At 65.4% G+C, this 15,096-nt stretch overlaps 1 protein-coding gene across 9 annotated transcripts in view; it reads left to right on the top strand.

The window, feature by feature from the left end:
* Window positions 1–12,397, top strand: part of DOK7 (docking protein 7) — a 34,144-nt gene extending 21,747 nt beyond the window's left edge. For 6 of the 9 annotated variants that reach the window (XM_074351243.1, XM_074351231.1, XM_074351254.1 and 3 more), the window contains 6 exons: window positions 333–452; window positions 2,223–2,342; window positions 2,986–3,707; window positions 7,482–7,524; window positions 11,372–11,500; window positions 11,769–12,397. In XM_074351243.1, the coding sequence (XP_074207344.1) occupies window positions 333–452; window positions 2,223–2,342; window positions 2,986–3,707; window positions 7,482–7,524; window positions 11,372–11,500; window positions 11,769–11,905 (1,271 nt within the window). In that variant the 3' untranslated portion in view covers window positions 11,906–12,397. The remainder of the gene's footprint in view (window positions 1–332; window positions 453–2,222; window positions 2,343–2,985; window positions 3,708–7,481; window positions 7,525–11,371; window positions 11,501–11,768) is intronic. The other 3 variants (XR_012501703.1, XR_012501699.1, XM_074351265.1) reach the window with 3 other exon arrangements.
* Window positions 12,398–15,096: the final 2,699 nt, after the last annotated feature.

The following is a 15,096-nucleotide window of genomic DNA, read 5'->3' as shown; positions in this document are numbered from 1 at the left end:
CTGGGACCCGCAGACAGGACTCCCTTCCCACCTGGTTGCTGCTGCACAGCCTGGGCCCCGGGCAGGGCTGGTGCCCACAGGCCTGGGAGAGCTGGCGCCTGGCCCGAGCTGCCTGGACCGCTCGTGTGCTGACTGGGGCCGGAAGAGGCTCACCACGGCGCTCCGGGGACGCTCCCTCCAGCTTGGCGTGGGGGTGGGGTGGGGGGGTGCTCTCCGGCTTGCTCCAGCTTCTGCAGGCAGTCCCCATGCCGGCAGCCCCAAGGCCACCTTGCAGGGGTCCCACCCCACCCGAGCTCCGGCTGGGCTGACACAGGTCTGTCCCCCGTCTGCAGGGGCTGGAGTCTTCTTCCTGTCCTCGGCTGAGGGAGAGCGGATCAGCTTCCTGTTCGACTGCATCGTCCGCGGCATCTCCCCGACCAAGGGTCCCTTTGGGCTGCGGCCGGTTCTCCCAGGTTCGTGAGGGAGCATGGCCGGGTGGGGAGAGCCAGGTGGGCTGCCTTCCCTCTGCCCTGCCCCGCCTCCCGTGCACCCGGGAAACCCAGAGCATTGCTGACCTGACTGCATCGAGCGATCACACCACCAGGCTCCTGGAGGCACAGCTCCTCCTCCACGGGGTCTGAGGTGCGGGGACATTTGAGGGCCATGGCTGCTGGCGGGGACAGCTACATGGCAGCTGCGCCAGGTGGATTAGCAAGAAGCCAGAGATGGGGATCCTGGAGACCTTCCGAGTGGGACCCAGTCTCCCCGACCTGAGGTCGCTGGGAAAGTGGGTCAAGACGGGCTCTGTCCGAGCTGGTGCTCAGGCTGGAAGCCACCTTGTGAGGTGGGGTCTCAGCACGTTGGGGTGGTGGGGGCAGGGGCTGCCCTGAGCTTGCCTGGTCTTCTCCCCCGACTCTCGGGGCTGTGGCCGGGCACCGTTCTTCAAGTGTCCTGGGCCAGGGGTGGTGCTGGAGCCCGGAGGGGCCACGCTGCCTGGGCACTTTGCCACTGTTACCGCCCCTGCCCAGTGAGGCAGCGCTTGTCCCCTTGTCCAGACGGGAGACTAAGGCCTGCGGCCGTGCAGCAGGTGGTCAGTGAGCTCACATCTGCAGGCTCCTTGCGTGGGCAGCACAGCTGGGACAGGGGCAGGCGACATGCCAGCTCCCCCCTCTCCCAGCCTTGGCACCTCAACCCTCCAACCCCATAAGCAGGCCCAGGGCAGGTGGGATTAGTGGGAAGGAGGCGGCTCCTGTGACCAGAGCCTTTCTGCCCCGGCTCTGCTGGGTGGTGTTGCAGCGCCCTCTGCTGGCACCTTCCTGAACCGCAGCCACAGGTGTGGTGTGGGTGGCGGGGCTCCTAAGGGGCCGATGTGGATGGGGAGGGTGTGGACAGCAAAGACATGGACAGGGCTGGTGGGGCTCTGCTCTCTCAGTCTGGCCGGTGTCGCACTGACGCCTGTGATCATCGGGGAGACTCCTGAGATGTGGCCTTCACTTGGTCAGCAGCCTTAACACTCTGGGATTTTGGGGTGTCTTCTCGAGCTGACCTCTGCTTGGTCAGACCCAGGTGGACACTAAGGCCCAGAGGCAGGACTCACCTCACACAGGAAGAGGTGGGAAGGGAAGGGGAGAGGTTAGAGTTCCAGGGTCCACCCTGCCCTGAGCATCTCCCGTGCGTTCTCTTCTTGATCCCGCCACGACTGGGACGCGCTGTCTCTGAACCCACATTTTGCAGACGTGGCTGCGTGGCTCAGGGAGGGAAAGTGGTGGAGCCGTGAGTCCATTCAGCGCCAGCGTCTTACTGCCTCACCAGCGCCAGAAGGGTGCGCCTGGTGTCCTGACCCTGGATGTCACCAGGGTTGGTCCCACCAGCGCCAGAAGGGTGCGCCTGGTGTCCTGACCCTGGATGTCACCAGGCATGTCCGGGCACAGGACATCACTGGTAGTCTGGGGGCTGTCCTTAGGCTCAGGACACAGGCTGGTGGCTGGGGGACCTCTGGATGGGGGTGGTTTGGGTACCCAGAGTTTGGTGTCCAGTGGCTGGGATGCAGGTGTGGGGAGGAGCTGGGGCTCCCTGGGGACCTGTGGCTCTGTCCTGGCGTCAGGGCTGGACCAGGGTCCACGCTGCCCGGACAGTGCTGGGGTCACCGTGACGTCCTGAGCAGCATGTGGGCTGTGGCCAGGATCCTGCGGGGAGCGGGCTGGGGCTGCCTGCTCTGCTGACTTTCTGCTCTGCTGCCGCAGACCTGAGCCCCGGGGGACCCGCCACCGTGGAGGAGCGAGTTGCTCAGGAGGCCCTGGAAACCCTGCAGCTGGAGAAGCGGCTCAGCCTGCTCTCCCACTCCGTCCGGCCGGGCAGCGGAGGTGGGCCATGGCCTGGGCTGTGCGGAAGGGGCAGTGGCCCTGGGGCCAGTGCTGGCGGGTTGGGTTTGAATTCTTTCCCAACCACCGGTGATGCAGCCTGGTGAGGCCGTGACTGCACCATCTGCACCGCCTCGGGTGCTGGGTGCTGGGCGCAGAGGGCCCTCAGCTGCTGCAGCTCTCGTGAGGGGAGCCAGCCACGGGCGGGAGGGGTGCTGCCCTAGGTCTCCTGGGCAGAGTAGGGGAGCTCTGCCGGCCTTCTGTCCTCTGTGGTTGCTGCCAGCCCCACGAGTGCACAGTGGGGACAGCGGCACTCCAGTCTAGGCCTGCCCCCTGGAGCAGGGCACTCAGATGTGCACGGAGCCACCTCCTTCTTGGAGGAGAGGCTCACATCTTGTTCCAAGGTAGACGGCGGGGAGGCACGTGGACTCCAGAGAGAGCTGGAGAGGGCTGGTGTGGTTGAGGAATAGGCGTGGAGTCGGGGGGCCGTCCTGGGTGACACTGGGTGTGGAGTCCAGGGAGGGGTGGGTGAGCCAGCACAGGTGGTGGGTGTTGGGGGGTGTCAGCCCAGCTGAGGCTTCCAAGCTGCCCCGTCCCACCCGGGCCCCGCAGCAGCCTCAGCCCCGGCCCTCTGACTGTCCTGCAGGGGATGACCGCAGCCTGTCCGGCTCGTCGTCGGAGGCCAGCCACTCGGATGTCAGCGCCAGCAGCCGGCTCGCAGCATGGCCAGAGCCATCCTCGTCCTCGGCCAGCACGTCGCAAGAGGGGCCGGGGTTGGCGGCTGCCCAGGCCCCTGGGGAGGCTGCACTGGGCACCTCGAGGCCGCCCCTCAAGCCGCTGCGGCCGCGGCAGCTGCAGGAGGTCGGCCGCCAGAGCTCCTCAGACAGTGGCATCGCCACGGGCAGTCACTCCTCCTACTCGGGCAGCTTCTCCTCCTGCGCAGGCAGCAGCCTGGACGTGTGGCGCGCCGCCGACGAGTTCGGCTCCCTGCTCAGCCTGCCAGCGGCCGGGGCAGCCGAGCCCAGCCTGTGCGCCTGCCCGCCGGGGACGGCCGAGTACCAGGTGCCCACCGCCCTGCGGCCCCACTATGACACGCCCCGCAGCCTGCGCCAGGCCCCCAGGGACCAGACCCCAGCCTCGCAGGGCGGCCCTGACGACGGTACCGCTGGGGACTCGGGCGGCCAGATGTCAGCAGGGTGTCCCTCCAGCTGGCTGGGCGCAAGACGGCGGGGACAGGCGACAGACGCACCGGGCAGCGAGGCCACACTGCCCAGCCCGGCCCCCAGCGAGCCCTGGGAAACGGGCGGCCCCCACACCGGGCCCCCTCTGTCTTTCTTTTCCACGTGTCCAGTCTGTGGAGGACTGAAGGTAAAGCCCCCTCCCTGAGGGCAGCCCGGCTGTGCTGCAGGGTGGGGTGGGGCCCTGGCAGGGCTGCCCTTCGTGCTGTTGGGTCAGCCGGGGGCTGTGCTCTGTGGGGCGGGCCTGGGGGCCTGGGAGCCAAGCCTGCAGAGAGGGCCGTGGGACTTGAGGAGGTCCTGCTGGGACCCAGCTGCAAGTGCGTTCTGGAAGGCGGAGGCTCCGGCAGGGCAGGCTGGGGACAGCAGAGCCCCAGGGCCCGAGGAACAGATGCCCGAGCCGAGCAGGAACCCGAGGCTAACCTCCCTGCGCGTCCGTTGTGTGTGTGACGAGTTTCACCTGCTTGCCCCGCGCCTCCTTCCGGAAGCAGCACCGCAGGTGGCCCGCCCTTTGGGGAGGAAACTGAGGCTCGGGAGGCCTGGGGACTTGTGGGGTCTGGGTCTCAGAACTCCGGGACCCCCATAGCTCACCCACGCCTCTTCCTGAACCTGAGTGCTCCCGGGGTGAGGGGCCGGCAGGGTCCGGGTCAGCCCGCCAGGAGCTTGTGGGAAACTGCCAGCCGCCTGGCTGGGCTGAGGGCCAGCGGTCAGGACCAGAGGATGCCAGGGCTCGGGGCGTCCATTCGCGCTCTTGGGCCCTAGGCCCTGCCCGCGGGTCACCCCCGGGCGACGTGCTCCCCCGCGCCCCCCGCAGTCGGCCTGCTCACCTGCATGGATTGCGGCTGCGTGGTTTGCGCTGGCTCTGCCATCCCAGGCGCCCCGGGGAGGGCGCGGCCTGTGTCCCTCCGACCTGGGCTCGGCCGGCTTCGCCCCGCACAGCTCGCCCGTCCGTGTTCCGCTTTGTACCTTCACTGTTGGCTGAAGACGCTTGTTGCTTTTTCACATTTTTAAAACCTGACACAGTTTGTAATACATTCTTAGACTGGAAATAAAATTGTTTTTTCTTACCGCCTTGTCCTTTTCCGTGGCCAGCTCTCTCCACCTCCCGCCCTGGCTCTCCCCGCGGGGCCTTTAACTGTCTCTGAAATCCAGGGGCCTGGCCTCCCTTGACCTGAGGGCCACAGAGAGCAGCGGGAGGCCTCACCTGTCTGACTGGCCGCAGGCCTGGACACGCCGGAGGAGGCGCGAACAAGGAGGGCAGCCTCGGGCAGCCCCCGGGGCCCAGGGCATGTGTGCGCATGTGCGCACGTTTGTGTGCTGTGTGGCAGTCTGTGATGTGTGCGTTCATCTGCATGTTTGTGTATTGTGTGCGAGGTGGGTGCACACGGGTGTGGCATGCACTGTGTGTGCGTGCGTGTGTGCATGTGGCGTGTGTTGTGTGTGCGCATTTGCGTGTGTGCACGCGCCTGTGCGTGTTGTGTGCATGTACCGTGTGCACGTGTGTGTTGCACGTGTGTTGTGACGTATGCTTGCATGCCTGTGCATGTGTGTGGTCTGGGTGATGTGTGCGTGCACATGTGTGGCGTTCTCAGGGAGGTCCTCTGTGGTCCCTTGGACTCCCTGTGTCCAGGTGAGGGTGGACACTCCACTTTCTGGGCCAGTGAGGGGCCTGGCTCTGAGCCTGAAGCGCCCCCAACCCCCCAGGCTCCCCCAGGTGGGCGGTGGAGCTCCAGGGACCCCACCTCCATCCCCTGGCACATCCTGGGGGGCAATGCCCCACCCTGCCACACCCATTTCACCCTTGTTCACCACCCTTTTGGGGAGGGGAGCCCTAGTCCCTGTGGATGCTGAGGATGGGGGTCTGGCTGGGCTCTGCAGTGAGGGGAGAGACAGGTGTCGGGGGGCTGAGCTGGCACCCTGCCTACTGGCTGGGTGGCCCCCACAAGTCACTACTCCTGTCTGAGCCTCAGTTTCTTCTTCCACAGATGGGCCAACAGCCCCACTTGCCTGGGCACCAAGGCCTCTAGATAATGTGTGTAGGTGCTCGGTGGGTGCTCAGTCCTACTGTCACCCCCCCAGAGAGACCCACCAGCCTGGCTGCAAAAGAAAGAGCAGGGCACTGCTGGTACCTCGGGGAAGGGGGTTGCCCTGAGGGGCTGGGCTGCCCACTCCAGCCTGAGCCCCACCGCCCAGGCCCAGGCCCGCTGCGCTCCCTGTGATGAGCACCCCCACCCCGTGTGAAGCAGGGAGGGCTGGAGCTGGGTGCTCTGCTGTCCTGTGCTCTGTGGGGCCTTCCTGGCTGTGAACACTGGTCTCCTTGACCGAGGCTGATGGCTGGGACTTCACGGAAGGGCCATCTGGGGGGTGAGGCGGGAGGCGGTAACTGTGGGCCGCCCAGGGGGGATCTCAGCCCGAGGCTGGAGGTGGCATGGCCAAGGGCCTGAGTGCTGGGGGCTGGGCTGTAGGCATGGAGTCCCCGCCCAGCGTGGGGGGCCCGTCCTGGGAGGAGCCAATAGCCGTCACCTAGTGCGGCGAGGAAGCCCTGCCAGCACCAGCGGGTGCTCCGCATCTCCCCATGCAGCCCGGGGTGGCCGGGGAGGGGGTGGGGCCCCGGGGCCTCTCCTGTGGGGCTGGGCGGGCCGCAGGACAGACACCTGCAGGCCGTTTTTGCCTTCATCCGCTCTCTTCCCTGTGCTCACTGTTGGGCCTTGCGCTCCTGGCTGGGAACAACCTGACAGGCTCCGGCTTCGTCCTGCTCCTGCACCCCGAGGGCAGCCAGCTTCGCTCCCCCTCCTCAGGAGGGGGGCAGTGTGAGCGGGCTTTTCAGGTGCCTGGAGCTTCCTGCTGAGCGTCGGGGCTGGGGGTGACCAGAGAGTCCTCCTCGCCTCCCCGGGGCCATGTGCACCCACCTGCCCCCACCCGGTCCTGGTCCCCAGGGAGTGTGAACAGGAGGGTCTGCATTTGCTCATGACCCACGGCACCTCGTTGCGTCCTTTGGGTTCAATGCTGCACCTGCAGGACTGGCCCCCCAAACAGGTGGCATCTGTTGGTGGGCTCTGAGCAGTTAGTTGTGGGGGTTCCTCAAGGCAGTTGGCTCTTGTCCCAGGTGTCAGAGGTCAGACACACCCTCCCCAAGTCCCCAAGCCCGCCTGATCTCCTTTACACAGGAGGACGGATTTAGGCCAACCCGGGGTGCCCAAGAGCCCAGCCGGCACCGGAGTCAGGGAGCCGTGTCCGGAGTCTGGGCAGCACTGTTGCCCCCTGGAGACGGGGTCGGCTTGTGCACCCCTATTCCAACCAGCAGAGCCCCTGAGGCCCACTGCCAGGCCGCCGTCCCGGGAAGCACTTTCCTGTCACGTGCCCCCGGCCCTGGTGGGACCGGACCCATCTCCTCACAGGTTTGGGGGATGGAGGTCCAGGTGACAGTGAATGTGCCAGCAGTGGGCCACCGTGCCTTCCTCCTGATCTGCCAGCAGACCAGTCCCCCAGCTCTGAGGCCACCAAATGCCCGTCTTCCTCTGGACCCCTAGTCAAGCACCTCGAAGCAGCCACTCTGCAGGTCCCCCTGGCGGGGGTCACCCTGGGTGCCCTATTCAGAGCAGGGGGCAGGGCACAGGGCCAGAGTGATGTCACAGCCCTCGCACATCTCACGGCTGCAAGCCCACCGCGCAGCCAGCGGCGTGTAAAGCCCAGCGTGGCTGTGCGCCTGCAGCGCGGTTTACAAGAACGGGCCGCTCTGGGCTTGGCCTGGGGCCTGGGCCGCCGAAGCCCCACCGCAAACAGGGCCACGTGTGTGTCGGGGCGGCCGGGCCCCGGGCTGCTCTTGGGGAGCATCCGGGCTCTCGGGCTGGGAGCAGGGTGAGCAGGAGCAGGATGGACAGACTGACACGGGTTCTCTTTGCTCTAGGGAGCCGCTGCCTCTCCCCCTGGGGTCCCGGTGACGCATTCAGGTAGGCCTCGTCTTTGGAACCAGCTCTCAAACAGCCACGGGTCAAGGGAGGTGGGGTCAGAGTGGCTGCAGTCACAGCCCCGCCGGAAAGTCCGTACCAGATAGGACAGCAGTGGGGAGCAGGGTCAGTGGGAGGCGGCTGATGCTGGGGAGGGGGTGACAGTGGACAGTGGGGTGTCAGTGGGGAGGGGTGACAGTGGGCAGCAGGGCGACAGTGTGTAGCCGCGTGAACCCTGGCTGAGGCGGGGCGGGGCCAGGCAGCGAGTTGAGGGCAGGGTGGCTAGGAGTGGCCAGCCTGCCCGGACGGGTGTGTGGATGGAGTGGGCGGGGCCAGAAGCCTCAGCTTGTAAAAAGGAGCCTTGTCCTCAAGGCAACAGAGCACAGAGGTGAAGGATGGTTCAGGACTCCCAGGAACTGGCAGGGCATTGGTGACCATGGTAGGGGAGGCCCAGGCAGGGAGAAAGGAGACTTGGGGTCTCCCTGGAGAAGCCTTGTTCACAGATGACAGCTGGGCAGACACTGGCTCTGACCAGGGGAAGGCCTGGGAGGCTGGGAGAGGCTGAAGTTTAGGGCAGGCTGGCCTTGGGCAGCGTGGGGAGGGGTGGCTAGAGGTCAGGGGTCGGCTCTGAGCCTCATTTTCCAGACTGGGGTGGGGCCCTAATGAGCTTAGAGCTTTTCATCTCCTCTTCAGAGGTGCAGGGTGCCTGTCTGGGGCCAGATGCAGGCCAAGCAGGCCTGTCCAGGGTGGACATTCTAGGGGGAGAGGTGGGAGGGGAAGGCCGTGGGCATGCAGAGTCAGACAGGGGTCACAGGGACACCCCATCCTGGCTGGCCTTGGGGTTCCCTCGTTCAGGATGGGGCCGTGAGGACCATCCCTGACAACACCAGGAAATGGATGGTCTGCCCCGACAGTCCTGGATGCCTCCCTCCTGCTGGCCACCCGCTACTCATTTTTTTTTACCCAGACACAGTGTGTGTCCCTGGGAACGGGAAGGGGACAGGGGGACAGAGGTGAGTCAGGATTTGCTGGAAGACATGGAACCTTTCCTCCGGGGTGGGCAGCTTGGGGAGGAGGGGCCTGGGTCTAGGGGGAACAGAGATGAATGGGACCCCAGACAGTGTGGCCAGAACCACAGTGATGGGTGGGGCACTCAGGGTGGCCACCTAGGGAGAGGCCCACCTGGTCTCTGCTTGGCCCGGAGAGTGTTTGAGGCAGCTCCTGAGATGCTGACAAGAAGCTGGAACTGAGGGAGGAGAGGAGGCGAAGGACAGCCTGTGGAGCGAGGGCCGGGGAGCAGCCACCGGAGGGGCACTGCTGCCTCCCAGGGCACTGCCGGAGGCTGGGGCGGGATGGAGCCAGCCTTCCTGGGCTGCCCGGCACGACCCTGCCGGTGCTGGGCTGCCCAGAGCCCTCCGCCTGCTCTCCTGCTTCCGCTGTGGAAGACACAGGTCATAAAACTAGCTGCTGCGCTGCGGGAGCTTGTACCCCTGACCCCAGGTCAAACCCCGGTTATCCTTTAGGCATTCAGAGGCCCCTGTGTGGAGGCCAGGCCTCCTTGCTAGCACCCCTCAGACCAGTGTCAGCCCCCGACGGGCTCTCCCAGCTCCAACCAGGCCTTTGCCTCCTGCTTTACCTGCCAGCCCTTCTTGTCCTCCACCCCTCGGGACATGCCCCCTTCTCCAGGCAGCCTGCAGGGATTTTGCCCTGGGCACCTCTGCCTGTTATCTCGGGCTACGTGGGAGAGGGTCTGCATCTGCCCTTCTGTGGGCCGGTGTCCACTGGGCCTGGTCAGGGTGGGGGCCTCGCCCGGTTTGCTGGGTGTATGGCTGGGTGCTTGGAGCCCACGTGGACACAGTGTGACCCAGTTCTGCCTGGGGCGGGTGGGGGCTCCGGCTCTGTGCCACCTGCCTAAGCCCTTCCTCGGCTGGTCCGCTGGGCCTCGAGGGTGGAGGACTTTTGCTGTGATGGAGTCTGGGAGCTGTGATGCAGTGGGTTTACAGAAACCCCTCACCTCGGAGTGGAGATTTTCTGGGTGTTGAAAACTCTTAGCCAGTTCATAGGGCAAGGCCAGCTCTGTGACCCCGACAAGCCCCGTGTGGCCCCGGGCAGCCAGGGCCCCGTGTGGCCCTGGCCTGGACGCTAGATGGTCGGACGGCCCTTGCCTGTGCTCCCTGCGGGGGGCAGCGGTCTCGGTGGGGGTGCCCTGCTCTGTCCTGGTTTGACTGGACCTTGCTGGCTTTAGCCCTAAAAGTCTCGCCTCCCAGGAACCCCTCAGGATGCTGGTCACCCTGTGTCCAGGCAAAGCCTCCCTCCTTCCCTCCCTGACCACTGACACTGCAGGGGACCCTCTGGATCAGGGCGGTGGGTCCTCCTTCAAGAGGGGTTCTGATTCCAAGTCTCTGGAGGTGGGCGCAGGGCTCCTTGGGGGGGTCTGAGGCAGCTCCTGGGAGCCCCCTCCCCCAGCCTGGGCATTGGCACCAAAGGGCAGCCCGTCTGCCCGTGAACCCTCCAAGGTCCCCCTGCGGGGTCAGTAAGAAGAACAAGCGGGAACAGCAAGCAGCCTTCAGCCGGCCCCAGGCGTCTGTGTGATGTATTATGTTTCAGCACAGGGGACGTGGCATCAACTGAGGGGGGTCCTGTCCTCCGGGGCCCCGAAGCTGGGCGAGGCGGGGCGAGAGCAGGGAGAGAACCGTGTCACCTGCACTGGTTCCAGGCATCACCTGGGTGAACCCAGGTGGACCTGGCCCAATCGGGACCTCGGTCTCTCTGACCCCAGTGTCCCCACTGAGCAAGCAGGAGCCCCGCAGGCCTTGCTGGGGCAGAGAAGGGATGAGGTGAAAGGCTTCTGTGCAGGCGGGGGCCTTCAGAAGGTGCCCCACAGTGGTGTCCGGTGCCAGGACAAGACGGTGAATGAGGTAGGGTCTGCCCACTGAAGCCCCTGGGCTGGCTGGTCCTCCAGTACCCGCCGCTGGCAGAACCAGGACCCTCCCCAGGCTCCGGCTTGCCTTCCTGGGACAGGTGGGCAGTGGCTCAGACAGGCTGACCTGTGGGTGTTTCAATTCCCCACCTGAATCCCACCCCCCAAAAATCTCATCCCCCCTGAATCCCACCATCCACCTGAGCCCCACCCCTGAATCCCTCTGGGGCAGGGAGCTGGCCAGCCAATTGGTCCAAGTTCCTAGACCTGGCCGTGTCCTAGGGTCAGGCCCTCAGGGAAGAGGGAGGAACTTGGCATTTGCCTCTTGATGTGGCGTTGGGCCCCTACCCCATGTGTCTGTGCCCGGCGGGACCCAGAGGGCAGGCGTGTGGAGGAGGCTGCTGGTAAGGGGCTAGACGGCGCCTGGAATCCTTCCCCGCGGGACCCTGTGCCCAGTGGACAGGCTCTCAGGCAGGTCAGAAAAGGTGGGTCGGGTGTGGGTCCAGGCATTCTGGGTCCCCACCCCTGCTCCTGTTGCGTCTGCCCCATGTGCCAGTGGGGTGTGCAGGGTGAGAGCATCTACTTCTAGGAAATGGGCAGGGGGCGGTTTCTTGGGCGGAAGAGGGGCTTGAAGTGCTGGGGGCCATCGAGAAGGACGTGTCACTGTGGATGGAAGTATGGGCCTACGCTCGGGGAAGGATGCCCTGTGGGGATTCACCAGTCCAGAGAGGGTCCTGGAAGCCTGGAGCGGGGGTGGGGTGGTGACCCAGGAGGACAGCTGAGGGGGAGGGCTGGGGCGTGGACAGGGCAGGGCGTCCTGCCAGGGAGGGGCAGGGCACTGGGGAGCTGAGGAATAAGTGACCGGGAGAGATGGCGGAGGGTTGGGGCCGGGGTCCAAAGACAGAAGAGTGTGGTCGCTCGACCCCACAGGAGCCCCGGGGCCTGAGGGGCCACGCAGTGAGGCGCACACCTACGTGAATGTCCCTGTCAGCCCCTCCTCCCCACAGCAGCTGCACTACTTGGGGCTGCAGCTGCAGGCGGCCAGTGCGGGCATCCGAGGTGGGTCCCACGGGCCTGATGGGGGTGCTGGGGGTGCTTGGCCTGTGGCACTGGGGGCCTCGGGGACCTGAACCCTGGGCATGTTGGCCCTCAGCCAGGGGCTCCCCAATTGCCCCATCCTTCCTCCCGCTGACCCTGGCGCTTGGGCCCTTGCGGGTGAGCGGGGCGGGTGCAGCCCCAGCCTGTCTCCTCGTCCAGGCCCAGTGTGCCCCAGGCGGGGTCCCGGGGCGGGCAGGGTGCGCGGCGGCTCACCTCGGGCTGCTTGCAGGGGCCGGAGCCTCCCGCTACGCGCAGATCGACATCCTGGCCACCGAGGCGGCCCACAGGGCGGGGGCCCTGCATGCACACACCAGGAAGGAGCGGCTGCACGACCTGGAGCAGAGGCGGAAGGGGGTCCCGCGGTGAGGTGGCTGGACTCCACCACGACCGATGCCCCGAGGGAGCGGCCCCATGGCATCTCTGTTGTATCCTGCCGGTCAGGCTCCGAGCAGAGGGTGGGCGAGCTGCCCTGAGCCCTGGTGCAGGCGGGTGGACGGTTCTGGGGCTCCTGACCTCCCACCTAGAACCTCCCGAGTCTCTGGTGCCCAGAGCCCGCCCTTCCTCTGACGTCCACTCTGGCCCCCAGGCCGGCGGGAAGTGCCACCTGGACAGATGCTGGGTGGCTCTGGTTGGACCTGGTGCAGCGTCTCAGCACCGGGTGAGCAGTTTCCGGCCCTGGAGGTGGTGACCACCCAGTGACGGCGACGCATCGCACCACCTGAGCACCTGGACCCCCCACGCCCTCCGCGGGGCCCCGGCCGTCCCCATCCTGGTCACCGCTGCCCGTGCCTGGACCGACCGCCCCCTTCTTCGGACCCACCTGTCCTGCAAACGGTTTAAAATCGATGGCTCCTGCTCCACCGTCAGTCACGCGTTGTTCCTGAGGGCAAGGCGCCCACGCTCGCTGCCGTCCAGACACACAGAGGGGCTGGGCTGGGGTTAGACCTCCTGGTGGCCTTGGGGGTCGGATGGCATTTCCATGATTCAGTGGATGGGAGGGGTGGTCCTGGCTCCACTGGCTGATGGGGTCCTGGAGGCTGGGAGGCTCCCAGAATTGGGGGTGGGCCTCCTGCTCCCTGGGCCGTATGTAGCACGACAGGAAGGCCGGGCCGGGCCGGGCCGGGCACTCCTACCCTGGTCTCGGACAGGAGATGGCGCTCTGCCCTGCCTGGTGGGGCTCCAACCACGGCCACGCAGACCCATCCTACCCTGCCCGCCTCCAGGGACCCCACCCAGGACCCAGTGGGCGTGGTTAGCATGCCCATGGGGAGCACACACAGCTCACACCCCACAGGCCCTCCTTCTCAGTGGGGGCCCCTTGGGTTAGTGGGCCCAGAAGTCCAGTCCCCTTCCCCACCGAGTCCGTGGAGGCAAATGTCCCGCCTGGGGTGCAAAGGCCAAGGGGCCGCCCCACAGGCAGGTCAGGATCTCACACGCCCTGGATGAGATGCCAGGGTAGCGGGACTTGCCTTCTCAGGTGTACGTGGTGGCAAAGCACAGCCAGTGTGCCCCAGTCGAGGGCTCCAGCTGGCCAAGGTCCTGCAGGTGCAGGGGGCCGACCTCCGTGCCCTGGGCAGGCCACACGTGTCAGCTTAGGGCTGGGCAACTAGGGGTCCCAGGCCTTACCTGTGACCTCGAGGGGCTGGTGTCTGGGGTCTCCTATTTTTCAAAATGGGATGAGCCTGCTGTGTTTTCACAAAGCTAACGTGGGGTCAGGTCACAGATGTGCGACGTGTCCAGGAAGGGTTGCCATCCCTGCCCTCTGCCCTGCAGGCAGCCAAGGGGTCTCCTGTGGACCCCCTGCTTGGGCACATGTCTGTGAGGAACAGAGTAGCTCCCTGCAGGGTCAGGCGGGCCCAGCCAAGGGCACCATGAGAGCGGCCATCGGGGAGCAGGTGCTCGGGAGGCTGGGAGGGGCCCGGAGTGAGGGTGCCGGCCGAGGCTGAGGGCAGGGGTTTGTTCTGATGGATGGTGGCCAGGCAGGGCCAAGTGGGGCCAGACAAACACCTCCCCTCCTCCGGAGCTGTGAAGCCAGCACTTGGTGGCCCGATTCGTTGGGGTTACCTCTGCCAAGCCGCTACAGCCGCCAGGGCCAAGGCACACGTACACAGGCTCGAGCTGGGGAAGGGACGCCGCCTTTGCTGAGAGGGCAGGGGCGCCCCTGCAGCGACACCTGCCACTGCTCTTCCCCCTGCCTTCATTCATGTCCCATCCCCCTCACATCCTCATGGCCCCTCTGCCCTCAGGTCCCCGGGTGGGACCCTCCTTAGGCCTGAGCTGGCCCGCAGGAGGCTGCGCAGGGCGCTGGACACGACCCGGCAGAGGCGTCCTCCCCCTGCCTCCCCGACCCCAGCGTCTCGGCTCTGAGATACCACGGTTGGACTGAACATCGCATTACTTTTTTACTGAGGTGTAACTGACAAATACCACGACGTGAGTTTAGGCGGACAACGTAAGGGTTCGGTATTTGTGTATATTGTGAGATGACCCCACAGTGAGCCCAGTGAACACCCGCCTCACAGAGTTACAGACTATTTCCCCTTGTGATAGGATCTCTAAAGACCAACTTGCTAGCGACCTGCAGTGTAAATCTGGGGCTGTGACCTGCAGGCGCCATGCTACACACAACCTTCGAGACTCCACTTCTAACTGGAAGTTTGCACCTTTTGGCCCCTGCACCCACATCGCCACTGCCCGCCGTCCACCTCTGCAGCCACAGGTCTGCTCTGTGCCAAGCTCACGTCTCTCCTCTGGAAGCTTCCCCGTGTGAGTGAGGTCATGCACGTGCCTGTCTCCTCTCACTCAGCGCGGCGGCCTCTGGGTCCATCCGTGAAGCTGCAGATGACAGGGGTTCGTTTCTTCAGTGGCCATGTGGCACTGCGCGTGTGTACGTGTGCGCACACACACCACATCGGCCTATCCACGCGTCCATCGACGGGCACTCAGGGGCTTCTGCCTCCTGGATGCAGGGCATCGCGCTGCAGCGGACACAGGGCACGCGGGCGGCGTGAGCGAGCGTTTCCGTTTTCTCCCGATCGACGCCCAGCAGCGCGGCTGCGGCTCCCACGGCAGCTCTGCTTTCAGCTTCACCTTGCGCGCCTTCGCCTTTATTTTGCGGGAAGAGGAGTGACTGGGTTTGCTTATTTACTTATATCTCGTAACTTTTTTGTGGGGGGATGGATTAGGTTTACTCACCGATTTATTTAAATGGAGGTAGCGGGGACCGAACCAGGACCTCAGGCATGCTAAGTGTGCGCTCTGCCCCTGAGCTGCACCCTTCCCCCATTCTTCTAGACTCTGCAGTGATCTAAGCTTTTCTTACAAGAAATTAGAACATAGACAGCAAATTAAACACAAATTAAATAGAAGAGTAAGAACAGAAGTCAGTGAAAAAGAAAATGGACAAACAAGCAGCAGACAAAAATCGATGAACTTCAAAGCTGGCTCTGGGGAAAACGCCCACATAACCGGCAAGCCCTGGGTGAGACTGGCGGGGCGGGGAGGGCAGAGGAGGGCGCGAGCGAGCTCTGACCGCCAGCACCGGGCGTGCGAAGGGC

Source organism: Camelus bactrianus, chromosome 2, assembly GCF_048773025.1.
Source record: "Camelus bactrianus isolate YW-2024 breed Bactrian camel chromosome 2, ASM4877302v1, whole genome shotgun sequence".
Taxonomy (NCBI): Eukaryota; Metazoa; Chordata; class Mammalia; order Artiodactyla; family Camelidae; genus Camelus; species Camelus bactrianus.
This window is presented reverse-complemented; position numbering and strand designations above follow the sequence as displayed.